Raw genomic sequence first — 23,124 nt, forward strand, 5'->3', positions numbered from 1 at the left:
AAATAAAAAACCTGTAAACATGAAGCAGCACATGTATGTATGAGATTTACTTTAAATAACAACCTATCATTAAATGATTCATAGTATCTATTTTTTACACACAAAAAAAAACAATGGTTCAAAAAAGCCACTGCCAACTCTCTCAGGACAATGAGATCTGCTGAAACCAGAAAACAAAAATTTAACATGTGTTTAATATAATATCCAAGTTATACTCAAAAGTAACATGGAAATGAGTGAACACTATTTTCATTTCACAATTTCTTTAATAAATGCAACAAACTTGATAACAAAGTATTTATTAAATTGCATAGCTTGTTTCTTCATGTTTCTAAGGTTTTCCAACTGCTATGAGGGTGCAATCTGGCAATTCGAAGGGATTTTGATGGTTTCTTAACAATCTTCTCTGCCTTCTCCTCCAGTTCGATATTTAGCAGAAAGGCAGCAAAGGCCATTGTGTAGAACCTGAAATATTTTCAAACATTAACTAAATTAGTGTAATATAGTTTGGTAGGCTACTAATTGTTAACAAGAGGGCCTGATTAATAGAAATAATTTTTAATATGGTATTATTGAGCTAATATTCCTCGATGTAATGCATAACTGCATTCATTTTTCTTTAATTTCTAAAAACAATTTTAACTTTTTTACTTCTTTTCCAACAATTCTCCATGAGTGTGTTGTAATTCTTCAAGCAGTTAAACTAGAAATATGCCTTTTTAATAGCTTGTTAGGTTAGGTAAATCAAAAAATTTAATACATGAGAATGATTGGTTGGCTTAAGTAAGCTACATTAAAAATACTGTGTGATTTTGTGAACTGTTTCTTAAGTTATGTTACCAACAAAAATAATAGGTATAAACTGTAGTGTGGTTGGTTAGGTTAGAGTTAGCTGTGTTACAATATATAATTCTTAAAAACTGTTAAAATGAGTTCACAGTATATTTAATATAACTACCATAACCTAATAAACTGTCTACACTACTTTCAAGTACTGTATTTGTAGTTAACCTAATCAAACCAGCCATTCCCACCATTAAGTTAGATGAATTAAAAATAACAAAAAAATAGTGTGGATCTGTGTGAATGGTTAGTTAAGATAGGTTAGTTACATTAATTGTACTACAAAATATGTGTGGATGGTTGGTTAGGTGAGGTAAGCTTAATTTTCTATTAGTAAAACAATGTTACAGTATTGATAGCCTATGTTAATTATTGGAATCAATGTCTGAAAACTAATAAATAAATTTAAAAAAAAACATATGGAAAAGTAGCTTTTCACCAGATTTACCTCATTATACAATATTTAAAATGCAGCTAACCTAACCAAATGTAGACATGAATAGATTTGCAGTATTTGAAGTGTAGCTAACCACACATAACCAACAATTTAAACAGTAAACAACTTGAAATATCTCAACAGAAATAAGTATCAAGGTTAATAATAGGAACTCAAAATTACCGTTTTCATAAACTTATTTTTATAATAAAGCCTCGCCTCCCCTACATAAAAGCTCGAAATGTTATTTAATAGAATCATCCTGCTTAAGGAGGGGAATTCCTAAATACATTATTCATCAAGTTATTTGTTTTATGATCAGCCCCACTTGTTAACAATTACCTATGTTAACACACTTAGGTAATAGAGCCAATATGTAAATGAATGAGCACAAATTAAAAATTTCTTGCACAATTGAACACACAAGGAGGCCGGAAATAGCTTTCTGAAACTAAATAGAGAAATATACCATTTACTGTCTGAAGTCTACAAGCCCACAGATTAAACAAAAATGCATGTTGAGCCGTTCGTAGGCAACGGTTGAGCAAATACTCAAACACAAAATATGCATAAGCAGCCTATTTGAACTATTTATAGCTATGTTATGTTCATAATGTGCGTGTAAATAATATCGCTCTTTAGGTTAGGATTAATTTGATAAGCTATGACACGGCATTTATTTATTCTTCTTACCTACTTTGATCGTATTTAAACCACTTCATAATTATTCCACACAAACTATGCATTGAAAACAATGATTTCATGGTACAATTAATAAACATAAATAGCATGTTAAAAATAATGTTCGCGTGTTAAATATACACACGCTAACCTAAAACAATTGTTTTCGTTTAACTTCATCGCTTTACATCGTACTCGACTATATTTAAAACAATAATGTGCGATTATAATGCCGTTTTTAGGACGGAAGGACATTATTTTTAAGAGTAATTATATCACTTACCTCACAATCGCTTCGTATCACCACTTGAAATGCCCGTGATATATAACGTAGCTCCGGTGCGATAAATATCACTTGAAAAGTGTGCTCGTAATCAAAGTTTGCGATATATACCGCCACAACGTCATCAATATTCGAAGTTTAACGAAACACGATGTGTTCGTAATCACGTTGCTGGTTCCTGCGATATTCTTCGCAAACCTTCGTTATTTATCGCAACTTATAACGCAAAGTGTGTGCTCGTAATCAGCCCGCAGGGGTAACGTCACGCCGTCAACTTTACCCAGCGCTCAGGCCTTGTCATGAAGTCGGTGTTGCCCCAGCCCCTCAGCACCCAACCCCCTAGATCCCATCCCCCAATCAGTCAGCACCAAACCCCCCAGCCCCCCAACCTCCGGCCTTTAAGATCCCCCAGACCACAACCCCCGGCCCCTCAGCCACCAAACCCTGCCCTTATTCCCACAGCTCCTCAGGCCCTCAGCCAGATTTACCATACACTATTAACGTTCATGGAATGTGTTCACATTCTGGAAAATTTACGTGAAATCTTGTACAAATCATGGGAATTCCCCAGTGGTGATAATTAGAAAGGGAAATGTCACGCTCTAATCTGCCGTCAGACTGTGAAACCGTTTTTGTTTTTTTTTTTGTGTCTAGGAGTATAGTCATACTATAAAAGGGCACATGAAAGATTCTTTTTGAACTGGGCGTTCTGGGGGAATGTTAGTGGCTGGGTTTTCTTTATTCCTTTTAGAATATATGCTAAATAGGTAAATTATTTAACAACGAATATATTAAATGAAAATTTTTTAAAATATATTTTTGTGAGCACACTGTAATGCCATACATGAGTTAATTTTCTGAGGCTTGATTGAATTTTCACTTTTTGTTGAAATAGTTCGATATGTAACGACTCAGTATTAGTTTAATTTTTTCTTCGTAATTTTATTTCAAAGAGCGAAGTTTTGCAGTGGTAAGACAGTGCACTCCCATACCGAAGAACCCGTGCTCGAATGGCCCTAGTAATCCTAATATATATTATGGTTTTCCTAGGTCACCCCATCACCGAGATTGTGTTGCGTGACCCCGTTTTTAATGAACCTCGCTTTCTACGAGTTTCAGATAGGAAAACTAAGGTTCACCCGATATAGACGTTATTAGAGAGTACTTTCTTCAGTTTTGGGTTACAATTTTCAACGGGAAAGATACCCGCAATTAGGTTTTTATATTTTTAAAATATAAGTTGTTTGCAGTGTGAATATCTTATTACATATTATAGCTGGATTTAGCAAAGGATTAGCTTGAACACTTGTAAAGTCTGGTTGTTTTTTTTCCTTCTTGCTTGATTGCATTAATGCTTGGGAATTTGTGTTATTATTTATGCCTCGTCGTTATGAAGGTATTTTAAAAAAATATTGGAACTAATTCCCCCTCCCCCCCTGAAATAGTTTAAAACACGTTATAAATGTCAGTACATTCCATGGACGAGTAGACATTTTTTCCCTTCAAATATTAGTGTGAGGGATTGAGATGTCGTTCCACGCATAATTCCATTAGATCACATAAAGTACTTTGATTTCTACATACTTGTGAGCCAACCTTTTAATGTATACTTATCAGATAAATGATGTAAGCATAGCCATAGTGTTAAAGTCAGTTGTGAGGAAAATACGCTCGTCCTTAAGGGATGAAGCGTGTACCGCAGGAGGCTGGAAATGTAGTGATGGCAGCGGGGGTAGGGGCGGAAGCACGCGCCATGTGGCAGCCACAGCCGTGCGGCGTGCGGCCTGCACGTGGCGCGTGGCGCGTGGCGAGTGTCTCGCCGCAGCTGCTCGGCGACACTTGACACCAGGCACCCGCCACCATCCACCTTCCTGCCTCCTGCCTCCTTCCTCCTTGCTCCTTCCTTCTTCCTACTTCCTCCTTCCTTCTTCCTCCTTCCTCCTTCCTCCTTCCTCCTTCCTCCTTCCTCCTTCCTCCTTCCTCCTTCCTCCTTCCTTCTTCCTCCTCTACCGCCTTCTGCACTCGCTACTCGCCACTCCGGGCCTGCGACGGGTATGGGCCATTGCTGGGTTGCACTCTATGTTATAGAAATACCTTAATAAAGGACAGCAAATACGAATAAATAAAAACGCATGTAGTACAATGTTAAATGTCTTATTTGTGCCTGATGATGGGAGCACTTGTCAGTTCCCGAAACGTCGCAACTGTTTGGTGGTGCCTTCTGTATTTGTCTGTGCTGTCGTGATTGTGTTTTCCAGAATATATTTTCAGTTTCTGTGTGTCACTGTTTTGTTGCGTTGTCCAAATTATCTGTTTAGGTGCCTCCTGTGTTCGTCTGTGCTGTTATATTCTTGTGACTTTATTTCTTTCACATAAAGGCCTTTGGTCTAGGTGGGCTTTTAACATTTGGCATCAGCTGTTTTTGGCATGTTCTCTGTGTGTTTATGTCTTCAAATTTGTTGTCCGTTATGAGGTTTTCTATGACACAGTGCGGAACAGCAATGGTGTTTGTCCATAAAATGATTTTAAATTCCACTACATCTAGTGATGATATTTATATAAGGTTTTGATTGTAGTAAGAAATCTCAAGTTTAAAATTACTATGAACACAGTTTGAAATGTAATGGTTGCTGGGTTAGCGAGATGCTTAAGCCTATGCATGCCGCCAACAGAATATCATGACGACGGGGTTGACAGCACAGAATAAGGCATGGACACCCCTCCCCCCAGGCCATCACAGGGGAAGGGTGGGACGGTCATGGTGCAGCCAGGGTAGACTAGACACTGTGATTCTTCGGTGGTTCATCATTGCTTTCCACAGTATGGAGGTGAACGTGAAGTGACGGGACAGCATTAGTCCTGAATCAAACCCGGGACCCTTATTCATAATCTTTCAACCTCAGTCTCACTTGACAGTTGGGAAAGTCTGAATACGTGATATATATCAATGGGACATATGGATGCTGATTGAAGAAACAAGTATGTGAGCAGTGGCAGGCATGCTTTTTTTGAAGGGGAAGAGTGTAGGGGTATTCACCATTTTGAATCTAAAATTGTTTTACAAAGTTTTCACATTGGTTATTAAAAATGTTTATGTCTTTCTTGCCTGCACAACAATAATGTTCTGAGTTTGGGTGTGAGTGACTTGTAAATAATGGTTACAATCTTTCTCATTAAATTATGTGCAGTCGCTTAAGGAAGTTTGTGATGATAATATCTAATAACCATTTATTATGATTAAAAAAAAAGCTATTGCAACCTGGAGGGCATCTGTCAGTTTCTCTTTGAAATGTTTGTTTAGTGGTGGTTTGTAATGTGATCTTGATCCATTGTGCTTATTGCAAAAGTCTTTCAAAGTTAAATGTATAATATATATATAATCATATATAATATATATATAAACAAACTAGACTAACTAACAAATCATGGAAAGTTTTTTTAAAAAATAATTTTTACTTCTACATATTTTGTAATTGTGGTAACTACATTGTTTTTCGTGTTACACAGAAACATTATTACTAACAGTTTTTTATTTTGAATTATTTCTTGTTTCCTTGTTTCAGGTACAGTTCTGGTCAGGCATTCAAGCACGTAATGATGGAAATAAATGATCTGGCGGGTCAGCATGAAGTTATTGCTGAGAATCTTCAATCAAATGTAATTAGGGAAGTCACTATTCTTGTGAAGGATTTTAAAGAGGAAAGGAAAAAGGTTCGTAAAGTATTGTAATTTGGAATATTATTATATATATAAAAAGAAATTTAGTTTTTTGTACAGGCAATAACTAAACTTTCATTGTGAATTGCATTTAAAAATTACCAGTAAACGCACCACATTATTATCGTCCACCTTTAGATGTCTACCTCGTAACACAAACAAACCTTCCTTTTACAATAACTGAATTCATAAAATGAATATATACCAACAATAACAGAATTCATAAAATGAATATATACCAATTTAAACATCACATCATCCAGTGGAATAATAGTCTACTTGTCATTTTCATGTTTATCATTCATAATTTGTTAAAAAATTGTCAGTGGTAAGACACACTCTACAATGCCCAGTTGGTGAGAACTTAGCTGTTAATTGAATTTACTATAAAATATAATTAATTCTTTTTGATGTTGCATCATGCTGCAACTGGATCAAACAGTCTCAGATGTGGAGAAGTAGAGTTTACCCTTTGTGGTTCGATTGAAAGTTTGATAGAAGGTGTACAAATGGTTGATTAAAATGATGTTGAAATCAAAAATAATTTTATTTTGACATCAAAAATCACATTGTGTACATTTGCAACAAATTAAGGTAATACATTATAACTATTTGTATTTTCAGTATTAGCTTTTATAAGATACAAAAGAGCTTGATAAACTGTTCCTTTTATATTTAAAGGGCCCTCCTAGACAGGGAATTGTATCTGTGTTATTGGAGTGATGCTTATAGTACTGTTAACACTTCTAAGCGCAAGGCTCTGAACTGAACTCTCATCACGCGTAGGGCAACTATGATGCTTGAGCGGTAACCACAACATTATATGGCATTGAAATGAAGTTGTAATGCAAGATTCTTGAGTGCTTTCAAATATGTGTACCAGATGTTATGTCTAAAATTGATCTGGAAACTCATGTTTTACCACTTTCTCTCTTTTAAAAGTTCAGTTTAAAACCTAAACACGTAAACATAACTACTAGTCCATTTTCTGCGTATTCATAAACTCTCTTTGTTTAGGGACACCACTCTGATATCTTGAGTAGTTTTCAAACCACATGGTTTTCTCTAAAGCACTACCATGTGTGTGCCCAGGTAGGTGGGGGGCTTTAATGGAAGACAATTTAGCTGTAATGTTGCTGACATGTCATTTGTTTTCATTAGACCTCATTGCATACAGAGAACAGGGAAATAAGATAAACTCTTGACTAGTATATTTAGAATTTATTATTATCAAAATATAAATGAGAAAAATACTGCTCCAACCTTGTAATCATTTTTTTATAACCATCCTCACTTTTTGAGAAGTAGCACTTTAGATATGACTCCATTTGGATGTTATCATAATACTAGCTATAGTCAAACTGTTGTTTATAGGAGGCATTATTTGAAATGTATTTTTATTTATCAAAAATAACATCTTTTATCATTGCCAACAAAGATAAATTTTTGAAAACATTGAACCATCTAAAATTTAGATTCACTAGATGCAAACACCCTCGGTTAACATGATATAATTCAGTAAAACCTGGTTTATTCGGCCCTCGTTGATCTTGATCGCTGATAATCCGGATCAGATTGGTACACATTTGATTTTATGTTCACATAAAAATGTAACTGTTAGCAAGAACGTAATCATAAGTATGCCTTACATTTACTTTTAGTTTTATTCAATGTACATTTCCTGCTTAGATGGTCGAATTTATTAGCTTAAGAAAACGCATCAGCTGACTAACATCACGGCGTACTTGGAGCGTCAGCCCGGCACCACGCCAGTTGAACTAATAATGTTAGGGCGTTTGCATCACTGTGTTTCATTCAAACACAATACTTGTTCGAAACAGAAGAAAGTGAACAAATTCTTTTTTAAGAAATGATGTAAACAGTAATTTTTATATTATTTTAATGTCTTGTAAACAATATAGGGCATGTATACTAGGTATTTTTGTTACCAAACCTAGTTTTTTTTATATAGTAAGAAATGGTAAGTCTGCTTTTTTAATATTTTTTTTTTTTTGCTTGTTACCCATATTACCTTCATTATCCAGTTTCTTGATTATTCAAATTTTTGATTATCAGGGTTGCCTTTGGTCCAAGTTAGTTTGAATAGACAAGGATTAACTGTACAATGATGCAACTGTGTTATCATCTGTCTTTGTTCAAATTGCAAAATAAACTTTGATCACTTCAGTGGTGCAACTGGCCATAAACATTATATTTGAGCATTACGTAGTTATTACCAAGAATTTTAATACACACAGACTGTGGCATATTTGATAGTAAAAAAAAAATCACATTCTTTATAGTAATAGTTGACTGTAAGACAAGATGTAGTGTTAGCTCTTGTAGTTTCAATTTGTTTTGGTGGTGTTTGTTGCAGTTGCTTCAGGAAGGGGCTCGAATGATGACGAACCTGAACAATCAGATGTCGTCTCTGGACAGGGCACTGAAGAACTACGAGAAGGCATTCAAGGAAGCGGAGCGTGCACTCGAGAACTTCCAGAGGGCGGATGCTGACCTGAACTTGTCGCGAGCAGAGGTGGAGAAGCAGCGAATGAACATGGCAATAAAGTCGCAGCAGTGCGAGGAGACCAAAAATGAGTATGCCAACCAGCTCCAGAAAACAAATGATCTACAGGTAGAGCGAAAGAGTTAGAATTTGCATTATAGCCAATGGTGTTTTTGTGAGATGTAACAGGTCATGGACATAATTTAGTCAATACAAGAATTGGTTTTTATTTTGGAATCATTGTGTCAGTGTTGTTATTAGGCCTATACAGTTTTGGTTTTTTCAGTGTCTTCTGGCACAAAAATTTGCACAAAAGGAAGGTGACAGGAGAACCAAGATATACTAATACATCATCAGGATCATTTTGCAATGACGTAGCCTGTACTAACTTTCAAACAAAAATAAATATATAGCTAGTGAAGTTGTTTCAAAAAATGCTTAGTTTAAATTTAAATTAATTTTGAAAGAAAGAGTGGTTGAATACTAACTCATTAGTATAGCTATTACCCAAGTTTTAAAATCTGTTTGTTACCTTGCAGATTCAAAGAAAAATTTTAAACAAATAATAAAACATGTTTTGATAAAAAAAAATTCAAATTTTATATGGATCTTATTTTGTTGACATAGTATGTTCTATCACATAATGATATAATAGGTTAACATAAATAAACACCATAATATTGATTGTGGTTACTGGCATAAACCATTTTTCCAGTTTCAGCATTATAACACACAGATGCCAGATGTCTTCCACCAGCTTCAAGAATTGGATGAAAAAAGGATAAAGAATATAAAGAACTTCATAACACAGTCGGTGCAAATTGAGAGGAATGTTTTCCCAATAATCAGCAAATGTTTGGATGGCATCATTCAGGCAGCTGAGAAAATTAATGAAACTGAGGTAAAAGTAGTTATGTATACTTAAAAATAGAATTTTTTTTTTGTATATACTTGTGGATAAGAAGTTTTGATGTTTGTTTGGACAAATAATAATGGTTATTGTTACTGAGCTCATACTCATGGATGGGCAAAAGGGCCGTGGCCAACCCCAAGAGAAAGACCGAAAGGAGGGGCATTACGGGGGCAAAAAACTTATTGAGATTGAATGAAAAATGTTATTATTACCTGCATTTGTCATACAGCAACTGGCATAGTTCACTATTCTGAATTTATTTAGTGTTCAGTCATCTACACATGTTTGTTTCTTATTCCTCTACAGTGTTCAGAACTGGGCAAAATACTTTGAAAAAGTATTTGAAACACAAATGAAATGTATTGGAAACACAGATTACAAAATACCTGTGTACATTTATTAAAAATACAGTCACAGAATACTCAAAATATAATTTAGTTTAGATGCAAAATACAAAATAGTATTTTAAAATACAGATGAAATTACAAAATACATGCAACATTTTTGTGAGCAACGAAGGACGAATTTCCTTTAAGACAAACCAGTCTCTCAAACATTGTGTCACTCAAGCTGTGGCGTTTATGGTTGTGTATTATACCTGCAAATTAAAACAACCTTTCAACAGGACCACTAGAGGTTAAAATTGTTTTATATCGTAAGAAAAGCTTTCGCACCACTGGATAACCATCTATCATACTCGTGTGGGTAGCCTTATCGTGTAAGTATTGTAATAACTCAAGTTAAATTTAGTTTGTTTGTGCAACACTTGATTCATTATTTGTATTGACATTGAATGCAAACCAATCATATTCTGCTGGTGTGTAACTGTTCTTCTTGTCATCTCTCAGTGGGTTTACGTCCTTGCAGCCAATGTTAGAACCTCTTGGATCCGTTTCCTCGTGCTTTCATTAGTTGCAGCTGCAGGTAACCAACGCAATTTGAAGTATGGATGTGCACATGTTGCAATAATGGCTTCATTTACCTCTGAGGTTAATTCAAACTATTTCTCAAATCTTTTCAAAACTGATGTCTTCACAGCTTGCAAAAGAGGTGCACCAAATCTGAAAGTTTGGAGTTCTAGTTCTTCAAACTTTTTAACCAATGTAAAAAGCGTTGGTAGTAATTGGCCATAATAGCAGCCATCTCCCTGTAGGCGGTCAAGAGCAGCAGCAAGAGGGCTAAATATGTCTATATACTCTCTTAGATATTCAAGCTCGGCTTCTTTAATGGTGCATTTCAATTTTAGTCATTAAAAAACTTCTGATAATTTTTCTTGAAATTGTATAATCTGGCAGATAGAATCATACATAGAATTCCATCTGGTAACACAAGGATAACTAAGTTTATGTCCTAGGATAGAAAATATTATTTCCGCCGATTTTGATTGGCCTGAGGAATTCCATTAAGTAGAACACTTGGCCAGTGTTGGGTGATGAATCCTCGAAATTGATGGATTGCATTCAATGGCCTTATTGATATCTGTTGTTGCAACAAGATTTAATGTATGAGATGCTCATCTCAAATGTTGAGGAAGAATCAGTGGATGTTTAGATGTCGTAAGACTGTCATCGACATCAATGAACATTAACTCAGCTTCATCCAATGATCCCTCCCTAGCTTCCACATCATCATCCTCAGATTCATCTAAAACCACAAACAAAAACATAGAATATTATTTTCCTCTAGCTTTACTACTTATCTCTTAAGCTGCATCTACAGAATATAACACAGCAATAACAAAAAACATGTTACAAGTCATACAAAATGCTATAAACTAAGTAAGACAAGACTTGTATTACAAGTTATACAACAAAGTTATTATAACATGATACAAATCGTAAAGAAGAAAGTGTTACAGCACACATTTCTTGTTTTATAAGAAGTAATATGTAATGTTTCCCATGCAGTGTCCGTAAAGATCAAATGAAGTGAAACAATTGGTTGCATAACATACTGGCAGTTTGTCCACACTGGCAGACATGTTGTAACAAGTTAGACTCATTACATGTTTTTGTTATAGTGTGGCCACAGATTTATGTTATTGGTTATGTTTATCTGCAGGTATACAAACTGAAACTCCAAATTCCTTAGGCTTTAACAAAATTTGAACCATTGTCAGTAACAGTAGAGACAATTTTTTCATGTGAAATTCCAAAAGAAGTGTTCACTTCATCAAGCATCTCGGCAATTTTGTCATATGTGTGAGGGCTATGAAACCTCTTGCTTTTCAAAACAGCTGAACATCTTTCCAAATTTATTTCATCAATCTGGAACAAAAACATTACATTGCAGATAAAAAGTATGACAGTTTTAAATGCACACACTACACACAGAATTTTTGTCAAATGTATATTTTACCCAGTGAGCCGTCACTCCAAGGAAACTTCTGGTCTTCTGTGACCATATGTCTGCTTTTGTGCAAATATATTTTACTTCCTTGAAAGTATTTTTGATATCAAAAATTACTTGCGTTTTAGTTCATTTATATGTCTCCCAAGAGTACGTTGTGACATAACCTTAACTCCAAAGTCCATTTCTATAATAAAATGAGACAGAGAATAACAAAAACTCAGATTATTAACATTTACATGTACTATTATTAAGGACAGGGTGTATGCTACATCTGGAAAGTGAAAATTAATTATATTAATAATAAGCTCTTTAGTATAAAGTAATCCACTTGCCTTCAAATAAATTCACAAAATCTTGGTCATCCACGATTGAGAGAGGTCTCATCACATTTACAACAAATGTTGTGAGCAGTGCATCAAATTTCTTTTGTGCCATAGTATTGCTTGAAGTATTTTTTCTTAAAAATGGAAGGCATGTTTGCTTCAATTTTGCTGAATTACAATCTTCATTTGATGAAGGTGCAAGTAGCCTTTTTCTTGCAGCTGCAGGTTCTTTTTTCGTCCACTCAAGTTTATAGGTCTCTAATGACTTTATCTCTTCTGGATGTATTCTCTAGAAATATACGATAAAAAAAATATTAATATGGCAGCATATGTTTTCTTTGACCTAGTTTATATATAAACATATTCTACATCTACATTATAACTCGCCCACAAATCTGTATGAAAAGACAATAGAATATTAATTAACATGGCTATCTTTGGTGTTTTCATTATTCGACTTTGTGCAATACGATGTTAGGGTTATGTAATGTACTAGAAAGTAAAAAAAAAAAAATCAATTAGGTCTTTATTACAGTACTTGAAAAATGTGTCCATACATTATCATGAAAATAGTTTTATAGAAAGAAAAAATGTTTTCACTTCACTTACCTTCAAATGAGTTTTGAAGTTTGTTGTAGCAGAACATGACCCACTAATTATAGTATCTTTCCCAGGTTTGCATAATTCACACCGTGCTTTCAATTTACCATCTTTTCCATGTACTAAAACAGTGAAAAACTTTCCATCCAGAATTCCGCTCTTAGGTACAAATACATTTTCTGATTCACAATCGCTTGCCATGTTTATTTCCATTTTCAATCATATTCCATAGATATGTATGAACATACGTGCTGAGAAAGCAATTTGTAAAATCTGTGATACAGTTTCTGTTCAACTAATATGTACCTTTACAATGATATCACTCACTAGTGCCAGATTGCAAATAAATAGCCAATCCTAATTACCAAAATTAAAATATCCAACAAATAAATGAGATATTTTATAAATGCAAGTACGCAATGTATTTTGTATTATATTGTATTATGCAATGTATATATTATGCAATGTATTTTGTATTATATTATTTTATAAAATACAAAATATAGTAAATACACTTCAAAAGTATTTTCGATACAAAATATAAAATACTGAGACATAACTTTCTACTGATACAAAATAAAAATACCCAAAAGTATCGAAAATACGTATTTCAAATACTTGTATTTTCGATACTGCCCAGCTCTGACAGTGTTCTTATTGCTGGGACAAGCAGGGAGTTGTTTAAAAGTTTATCACTGCTGTGATCTTTGAATAGAAAAAATAAATTTTTAATTTATCTTAAACATTGTTGTTGGCCCAGTTTCTGTTAGTATTTAAATAAAAATTAAATATTACCACTAAGCTATTCTTATTTTAGTTAAGTTCAATGTTTGTCATTTATTTATTAGAATGCTTTGTAAAATACTATTTTGTCCCCTGCTAGGCAAGAGTCAGATAACTTCTAAATGTACTGAAATAAATTGTCTAACAGTATTAATACTAATATTTGTAGTACAAAAATGACCAGATAATGACCTTTGTAGTTTATTATGGAATTTTTTTTTTACTCCACTAAGCTAAAAGTATTAATTAGGTGTAAGTGTAAGTTACAGAGCTAGTGTTACTGTGTTTTGTTATTGCTTAGTATCATTATTCTCTATACTCAAACAATCTCATACTTTCGTTTTACTGTCATTACTGTTACTTGAGGGCTTTTTTTGTAAAATTATGATGACAGATCTCATGCATTTTATGTTTTAAGATTTTCTCAATATATATTCACTAAAATTTGTCTTATAATGGTAGAATGCAAGGCAAGTGTTCATCATTTTTATAACTTGTGTGATATGTTACTTTACAGCTTAAAATTATGTCTAGTAAATATCTGTAGAGATAATTTTTGTCCCAACAAAAAATACTAGAGAGATATTATAATAAATTTACATAGTAGAGTCGCGTTAATCCGAATTGGGACAGAGACCTGTTCGGTTTAGCCAAATAATTGCCCTAATGCAACAGCTTTTAGTAAAATACATCTCTATAAGTGTGTAATACATTTAAAAACACAAAATCACGAAATATGTTGATAATTGAGTGAAGAAATCAAAAATAATTTTTCAACCACAAAACAATTATAGGTTTTAAAATTTATTGATTTCCTAAACTTGTTTAGATTTGCTGGATTTTCGGAGTAGTAGGGTTTGTATTAACAGAACTTCACTGTAATAGCAATGCAAAAAAAATGAACTAACCAATGTGACATGTGATATGGAGCCTTATATTTAAACTAGGCAGAGCTATAGAAGTGTGTGATGATTGCAGGACACTCAGCTGGTGATAGAGAAGTACAAGTCAGGCTTTCAGCCGCCAGCGGACATTCCCTTCGAGGACCTGAGTGCAATAAAGAGTGGGGAGGCGCCCGCCAGGGTCACCCCTGCGACCATCACGTCCATGAGGCCGGAGGCCATGACCGTGAAGGGCACCATATCGGCCGGCAAGCTCAAGAAGAGGGTGGGCCTGTTCGGTTTCCTCACCTCCAACAAGGTATGCATCGTCACTCACACTAGCATGTTAGTGCGAGGTTGTACTCTTTGCATGGGTCAGTTGAAGGGCCAACGCTGGCAATTCAGCTTGACATGTGATGAATAGTGTTTACTTTTTACTAAGATAAATTGCTTAGCTTGATTTGCCATACACAGTTTAGCACTAAAATTAAATTGGTAAGAGTGTTATAGCAAGGTGTCTACAGGTCACGAAAGTACAGAAAGTCACGAAAAAGTAAGGAAATTGAGAAACAGGTAATGAAAGTCATGGAAAAGTCCCTAAATAAGTACACTTCAATTTATAGTCACTTGTTAAGTATTGTAACAGTGTTTTTGTAACTTGCTAACTATCTAAATCTTGGGGGTCAGAAAAATTAACTCATGATAAATGATAAATGAATAGATAGGACACATTTAACTTATTCAAGGGGTTTTAAAAAAATATCTTGCAATTAATCCAACATTACAAAAGAATAGACCTGGAACACCTCAATTTCTGACAAGAATGATCTCCCCAAGGCACCAAAGAAGCCGTAACTATCACCTCATAGTTCACAGACAAATAATAACACGGAGAGAATGCGGGACTCTTTCGTCATTGTAGACCCTCACATTGCTAAAACAAACCTACTGTGGTCCATCACTTCAGTTAAAATAAAGAACTCAGATAAACCAACCAATATTTAATCAAAGTACAGGGAATCTGTATACTGCATAAATAAAAATAACTTGAAATTAAATGGTGCAGAACAAGCTCTGTGTACTTTATCTTTTCAAAGCAACCATTACAAATTTGACTTTTTCAAACAACTTTTAATAATAATATCAATCATGTAAAAATGTCTCAACAACAATACAAATCACACAAAACTAGTTTTTTGTGTGAATTACTTTTCTTAAATTTCTCTTGATAAAAAATAAGCAAATTAAATCACAAGGATTGAATCTTATCCTGAAGCCAACAAATCATACCCAAATTTACTGGGCATGCAAATAAACCAAAATATTTTTTTTTTGCAATGATCAGACAATCAGACCTGTACTTACTACCAAAATTCTTACGATCGTTCATAATTAATTATACTTGTACAATGGCAGTGAGAGAAAACAAAGCAATGGAAGTTATCAACTACTATTATATCAAAATGAAAATAATTTACATCATTTTACGACCAAAGTGAAATAAAAGCTGGTTAATTCTTACCTACATTATGTGTAGATCATTTGAAGGTCCTCCAGCCCTCTTATAAGTCAATGTTACCATCACTTACATCATCCTGAGACCCATCCGAACAACACCTGAGACGTGGCCTTGCTCTTGTTAAATACTTGATCTGAAAAAGCCCAGACTTACCCGAGACTTCTGGAACACTCCACTTACCGATCACGCACTCAACCACTCACTACTGCCTGCCAACCAATCACAGCACAGAACTCCTGGCATGAGCAGCAGCTTAACTGCGGGCCACCTGTCCCGCACCTTGTGTAAAGCCCAGTTTGCATAAAGAGAATAACCCCTCTCATTGTCACGGCTCAGGGACAGCTGTCTGCTGGAACCCCTCCTCCCCTTCCCTCAGTTCCCTAGCTTGCACATGCTGACATTTCCAGCATACGTTCATCCCAGCCACACGTGCTCACATCCTTTCACGAATATCAAGCAAGTGTCTCCTGAGCCCGTACCATCTATCTTAAGGAAAAAGCTAGGGCCAAATAGATATATTAATTTCAAATCAAAATAATTTTGAATTTTGAAAAGAGAGTTAGGTTACACAGAAAATAACTAACTCCTACCACAATTAAAAAAGTATCTAAAGGTAAAACCATACCCAAAAATTTTGCTTTATAAAAATGTGATTAGTGGAGACTGTCAACTTAAATCATGTGAAATGAAACTCTCTATAAAATTTTTTACTTTCCAATTAAAAAATTTGCACGTTCCTGAAAATTGTAGAAAATATATTTTATTATATTTGCTCATGTTTAGTTTTTATTGTATATATTAAAAAAGCACCCTTTCATAATAAGTGCTTGTAGAAAAAAAAATTCTGAAATTGATTCACAAGTTATTTGTAGACACACTGTACAGTTTATGCATTTAAAAAGGAAAATGTCAGATTTTTAGTACTTTATTTAATTTCAACTAGTATTTGTATAAGTTTGTACAAACGTGTGTCATGCAAGTTGTGTTAGTTGACCTTGTATCATAATATGTACTCTTATTGTACTGAGTTAGTTGCTTTGTGTTATGACAAGTCACAGACGTGATGGAATGCTAACTGGTGTGTTCTTGTACATAACGCATGTGTGTATCAGGGGACGGAGGGAAATGTACCTTTTATTGCAGCCATTAATTTTTTTTAAATTAAAAAGATTGTGTAACTACGTATATTTTATAAGGTATGTTATACTAAAATATAGTAACAAATTTAGTAGGTATATCAAAATATATTTCTGAATCTTATAATTAATAATCTTGCTACTGGCTGTCTATCATGAGTGCAATTGTCCAGTAAAGAATGGAGCAATTGTCCTTTACCAGAACTTTCAGTATGATACTACTGTGGGGTGGAAGCATCATTGTCAAGTCATGAATGTAGCCACAGCAAAGCAACTTCTTGTTTTCATGGTACATTAATGATTCAAAAATATGAATATGACCCATCAAAATAGATGAAATACATTCCTCCTAAATTGATATCTATGTGATTAGAGAATTTTGCCCTCCGAACTGAGCTGCGTTAAAGGCTAATAGTCCATTTCCATTAGCTAGTGATAATTGTGCAGATACATGCAGGTCATTTGTATGGTACTAGTGCAGTCATGCTGTATTAAACTTGTTTAGTTGTATCAAAGAATTTTTATTTATAAAAAATATATTTATGCCTGTGTAATTTAAACAAGTTGAATATTTTTGGTTTGGTTTTTTGGACTATTACATAGGTATGATTAGAAATAAGAATCTATTTATTAACCGACTTAAAAAAAGAGGAGGTTCTCTATTTGTTTGTATTTTTTTTTTGTTTGTTACCTCAGAACTTTCGACTGGGTGAATCGATTTTGATGATTCTTTTTTTATTTGAAAGCTGGTGCTTTCCGTGTGGTCACATTTCAATTTGGTCCAGTTATGACAATGGAATCCATTAGAAAACCATATAAGTCTTAAATTTGCATTAAGTATGTTCGTGACAAATGGATGAATAACTCAATATCATACCAAACGATTTCGATGATTCTTTTTTTAGTGGAAAGGATGTACTTCAAGGGTAGTTTAATGAAAGTTTGGTTAGGTTCTGACTAAGGGATCCATGACAAAGTAACGGAACTCTTCAATTCTTAGGAGCAAATTAACGATACTCAGCTGAATCTTTTATAGGCTATCCGGATATTTATGTCACCTACCATAACGTGGATCAAGCTGAGACGGTTTGCACGTTTCTCTTCTGTCTCTTTGGATAGACGATTGTGTATCATGCTGAGTCTGTGGGCACGTTGCTCCTCGGTCTCTTTCGATAGACGATTGTTGATCAAGCTGAGACGGTGACTACATTTTTCGATATATTCCCTGTTCAAAACTTTTTTCATGTAAAGCCGCATTTTCGAAAGTCTATTTTTGCGCTCTTCGCAAGTCTCTTTTGAAATTGTCCTCGAGGTAGATTTCCTCTGTTGGAGATAGGCGTTTCTCCCTGACTTCGTTTGTTTCATTTAAACGGCACCGTCTCATATGAGCAGCACGTTTAGTAGGTCTACCTATATTCAGACAAATTATTTTGTGTACTTCAGATTCACTAAAAATCAAAATAAACACAATATTTTAACAAAAAAAAACTGACTTCAAAAAAGAACTATTTCAAAACAAATTAATATGCACTAAAAGTAAAAAAAAATATTTAGTATTCATCTACAACTTAATAATCAAATTACTTTTTCTGCTTATCAATATGTAGGTACGATCTATGTGTTTACCACGCAAGAAGGTAGGTATAATGTAGTTACAATTATTGTTATTTTTGGAGTCAGTGTCAGCCAAGGAAACAACAAAATATTACTAGTAATAATAATACGAGAATACTTTAAGAATTATTTTTTTTACAAATTAACTTTTATACGAACGGCAATATACTGTGAGTAACGTGACAGAATACCAATATGTAATTTAACCCATTTAAAAATTAACTTTTATACGACAATATACTGTGACAATATCTGCGACCTTGAAATGACATAAATAATACCTAATTAGACCAAACAAACGAACTTTAATACAACACTATGCTGAAACATAATGTAGCAAACGGTGATACGAAAATATAGCCAATATTAAACACAAGGACTTAACTGTAAGAAGGACGGTGTAGGTATGTGTTGAGTTATATTTGAAGTGTGACACAGACTCCAAAAATAACAATAATTGTAACTAAATTATACCTACCTTCTTGCGTGGTAAACACATAGATTGTACCTACATATTGATGAGTAGAAAAATTAAGTTGTAGAAGAATATGCAATCATTTTTTTAACTTTTTAGTGCATATTAATTAGTTTTGGAATAGTTTTTTATTTTTTTTTAAAGTCAGTTTTTTTGTTAAAATTTGTGTTTATTGTAGTTGAAAAGTCTATTTGAACGAAAATGTTTTTTTTTTAAAAGTAATATGAAATAATTTTTTTAATTTCTTTGATCAGAGAGTTTTGTATTTCAAACACAGTGTGATTTACTGATTTTTTTTAATGGTGGTAAATTGTGTTACTAGTACTTAAAAACACTTATTATTTGTTTAATGTGTGGGTGAATTGTTAATATTTAAAAATAATTGCCTCAGGGTTCAAAATTATCACAGAGTTAATAGAATCTAGAATAAATAACTTTGATTCATGACCATTTGTTAAATAATGTAATTAAAATTATTGTTACGAACGTGAGCAAGGCCGCGTCACGCGCAGGTGCAGAGCTAGCTGGGCTGACATCACAACCTGGGTCGCCGCTTCCCCTCCCTCCAGCCCTCCGCTCCCCGTGCGGCGCTGATAGCTAGACATCTGACACTTGACAGCTGCGGAGTTACGCGAGCGCCGACACGTGTTTCGAGAGATTTCTGCCGTTGGGTCGGCGCGGAATGACACGGCAGGCCCCAGCTGCGCTCGTGAATTCTAGAAGGACGCCTGGGCCGATTTATAAGCTGAGGACGCCGGCCTCGGGGAGAGTTCAGCTGGGAGCTGGGAGTGTACCCATGGCGGAGCTTCCGGGGCGATAGTGCCGCGGGTGCGGCAGAGCGGCAATGTCTTTGGACGAAGGTTCCAGGGCAGGGAGTGAGTTCAGTGGAATCGAGAGCTTTTCCGCGGCGGAGTTTCTGGGCGATAGAGCGGCGAAGTCCCTGGATGAAGGTTCCAGGGCAGAGAGTTCAGTTCCGGGCGATAGTGTTGCGGGCGTGGCGGAATTCCAAGCGAAGTTCCAAGCGAGGCGTTGAGTGGGTCCTCGACGAAGGGAGGTGCGACGGCGACGGTGGAGTGCGGCGACGGAGTGTAATAAACTTGTGTTCCTGTAGACTCAGTAGGTACTTCAAAACAAAAGGCTGGAAACGTACGGGCCATGGCATTCGTCAAGAAGACATTTGAACAGTGAACAGAGGCGGAACACAGGTAATATACAAAGAATTTATGTGTTAACACCCCAAAAGGTTGATGGTTGTTAAGGTGGATCGTAATATATAAAAATATAAATAAAACACTGAAATCTGGTTACTTCTAGATTATTTTAATGGTTAACTTATTTTATATTTTGGACAAGCCAGATTTATCATAGTGTGGTAGTTAATACTTTTGGTCACCACTTTGATGACTTACAAACTAATGACAATAAATATTTTTATGAAAATTCACAGGTTCAGTAAACTCAAAATTGAGTACATTAAACTATAATTGAATTGAATTTTACTACACGCAGGCCGGCCGCGGCTACTTTGATAATTACTTTACAGATTACATTTATTTTAAAGCAAGTTGCACAAACAATGTGTCAGAGTAATAAAATCAAAAATAAACAACTTTCCATTATTTTGGATTGACAAGTACTTTTCATTACTATATTTTTTACTTTTTTCTTTAAATGTTAGTGGAATAGTTCGCAAATTGTTTGTAGAGAATTTAAAACTTTAAGATTTCTTACATTGTGTCTTCTAAACATAGACTTAGCTGCATGCAAAGTGCTGACATCCGAACGGCGAGGCGTGACGGGGCGGATAGCGGACTAAAGTTGACAGCACGATGCGGGGAATTTAGATGGCCGAAATCAGGAACTCAGTGCGGGTAGATGTGGTTGTCTACCCATCACTGAGGATAGAAAGCCCACAAATTGTGGGGTAGGTCGGTGGTACTATCTATCCATGTGATGGTAGACGACCACTAGCACGGTTGCACGCACTTGATTCACCAGAAAAACACTAACACTAATATGATGCAGTATAAACTTTCCCCTGGTGGTCGTGACTAGATCCTATAATCTTTGATGTCCGACTTCTCAGGAGGAGAGACGCGGTCGCGGTAGAAGTAGCGCGGCAGATGTAGGATGCTCCCTGTACCACAGTTGATTGACGACTCTTTCTACTTGAGATAGTCCCTTAGTTCCTTCCTGGGCTCGAAAATGAAAAGTGGGGAGGGGGGAAGAGAGAAACAGAGTGGGCGAAGATAAGTGGGCCATGAGAGGAAAAGTGCCTTGGGATTGGTCAGGGCTTGTGGGAGTCATAGTGCCACATGAAAAAACATCTAAAACTCTCTATGGCAGTGCCATCTTTAGTTGGCACGGGCGCCATGAGATAGTGCACTGAGCGGTGGTTTTGCTGTATGCCGTCTAAGGCAAAGGGGGTTTGGAAGGTGGTGCTCACTGGCGGGAGAAACTGACATTAGCATGCTTAGTTTTGGTTGTGCTCGAGAGATCGCTACAAGCCTCGTGCGTGGAGCGCATGCATAGGCGTGGCTTGTTCCTAAAGGAGAGGAGGGGTTGAAGAGGGAAAGGGCATGGTTCCTGGAAGCATAGCAGAAAACCTAAGAGGGCCAGGGGTGGCGGGGAAGTGCTTGTTTTATGCCGAGACCAGCACATCCACTTTGCTCGCCAGGGCCTCGAGCCTGGGAAAGCGAGCTAGGCTCGCCTGACGAGACAGGTACCCCTGCATGAGAAACAAGGCGGAAGGCACGTTAGGCAGGGAGAGTTATCATTCCTGTTCCTGCATGCAGGCGAGATGAAAATGACTCGGCTGGCCTACGCTGCGTGTAAGCGTCTGCATGTCTCTGCTGAGACGTTGAGTCTCTCTAAGACCCACTAGTAAAGTTTTAATATGTGTAGCCCTAGGTGGTATAGCTGAGAAAATAAATTTTGATGAGGTGCTCTAGCTTATGGGAAAGCAAAAATATTTTAATAAATAAAAGCTGAATAATTGAGCCAAGAAATTACTCATTTTCGGCTCAGGAGGTCCACGAGGGGTGCTGCGGCAAGAGGTGCGGCCCAGCGAGGCGTGCGGTGTGTGAAAACGAGTGACTGGGAAAGCAACATTTTTAAGTGCAATTGATTATTTGGCATTAACTATTTTTATAGCCTATATCAACTGTTTTTTTTTAAACTGCCCATAAAGACCAGATGAAATACCCACATTGCAGCCTTTAGTAAAATTTGTTTAATGAAACTTTCATTATCATAAATGCCTGTTATGATGTCATGAGAGACAAGTTTCTATTTTAGCACTAATTTCACTGCAACTGATTTAAATAATTTTATAATATTTTAGTCAAATATGTTGTGACAAGTCACAATCTTACCCTGCGATGATCATACCTTGCACATAACAAAAAATACTTGAAAAATGTTCGTTCTAACGTTGCAGGTATTTGGGTGCAAAGTTCTGTCTCAATGTGTTTTTTTCTTTGAAACTGTCTACAGTGTATAGCCACACAGGGAAAAGGCAGGTACGTGACCTCACCGACAAAACCCAGCTCCTACACACTACCTTCGCATTGAGGGCACAAAACCCTGATAAATATCCTACTTTCCGTGGGAGCTAACACCTGTTGTTTCTCCCGTCATGTGAATGTATACAATAACCACAAGAACATCTCAGCAACTGATCACTGTCTGGAAAATTGGCACTGCAGTGTTGCGTATCTGTCTCTTGTTCTTTTCCGAAAACAATATCCAATGTTCTACAAAAATTGAAAAAACACACACTGAAATTCACATATAAACATATATGTAGTTATAAAAATAATATTTAAATGAAATAAAATACAGCAAATTACACTTGTATAAATAGTAACTTAGTCAACCTGGTGAAAATTTGTAAAAATTTAGTTAAAGTGCTTTTCTAAATATAATTAATTAAATATAAAAAAACTATTATAAAAATATTGCTGTGAATAAAGAACAAATACAACACTAGGTTGCCATAATATTGAACGTGCATAATCAGCTGATATATTGTGTTAATTGAAAGCATCATGTCACAAGAAT

The 23,124-nt window shown here is 35.4% G+C and overlaps 1 protein-coding gene across 4 annotated transcripts in view; it reads left to right on the top strand.

Moving 5' to 3' along the window:
* LOC134543535 (formin-binding protein 1-like) overlaps window positions 1-23,124 on the top strand; it is a 244,063-nt gene that overhangs the window by 175,663 nt on the left and 45,276 nt on the right. For all 4 annotated transcript variants that reach the window (XM_063388376.1, XM_063388377.1, XM_063388378.1 and 1 more), the window contains exons 4-7: window positions 5,807-5,954; window positions 8,338-8,595; window positions 9,182-9,367; window positions 14,416-14,637. In XM_063388376.1, coding sequence (XP_063244446.1) covers window positions 5,807-5,954; window positions 8,338-8,595; window positions 9,182-9,367; window positions 14,416-14,637 — 814 coding nt within the window. The remainder of the gene's footprint in view (window positions 1-5,806; window positions 5,955-8,337; window positions 8,596-9,181; window positions 9,368-14,415; window positions 14,638-23,124) is intronic.

This window comes from Bacillus rossius, chromosome 1, assembly GCF_032445375.1.
Source record: "Bacillus rossius redtenbacheri isolate Brsri chromosome 1, Brsri_v3, whole genome shotgun sequence".
Lineage (NCBI taxonomy): Eukaryota > Metazoa > Arthropoda > Insecta > Phasmatodea > Bacillidae > Bacillus > Bacillus rossius.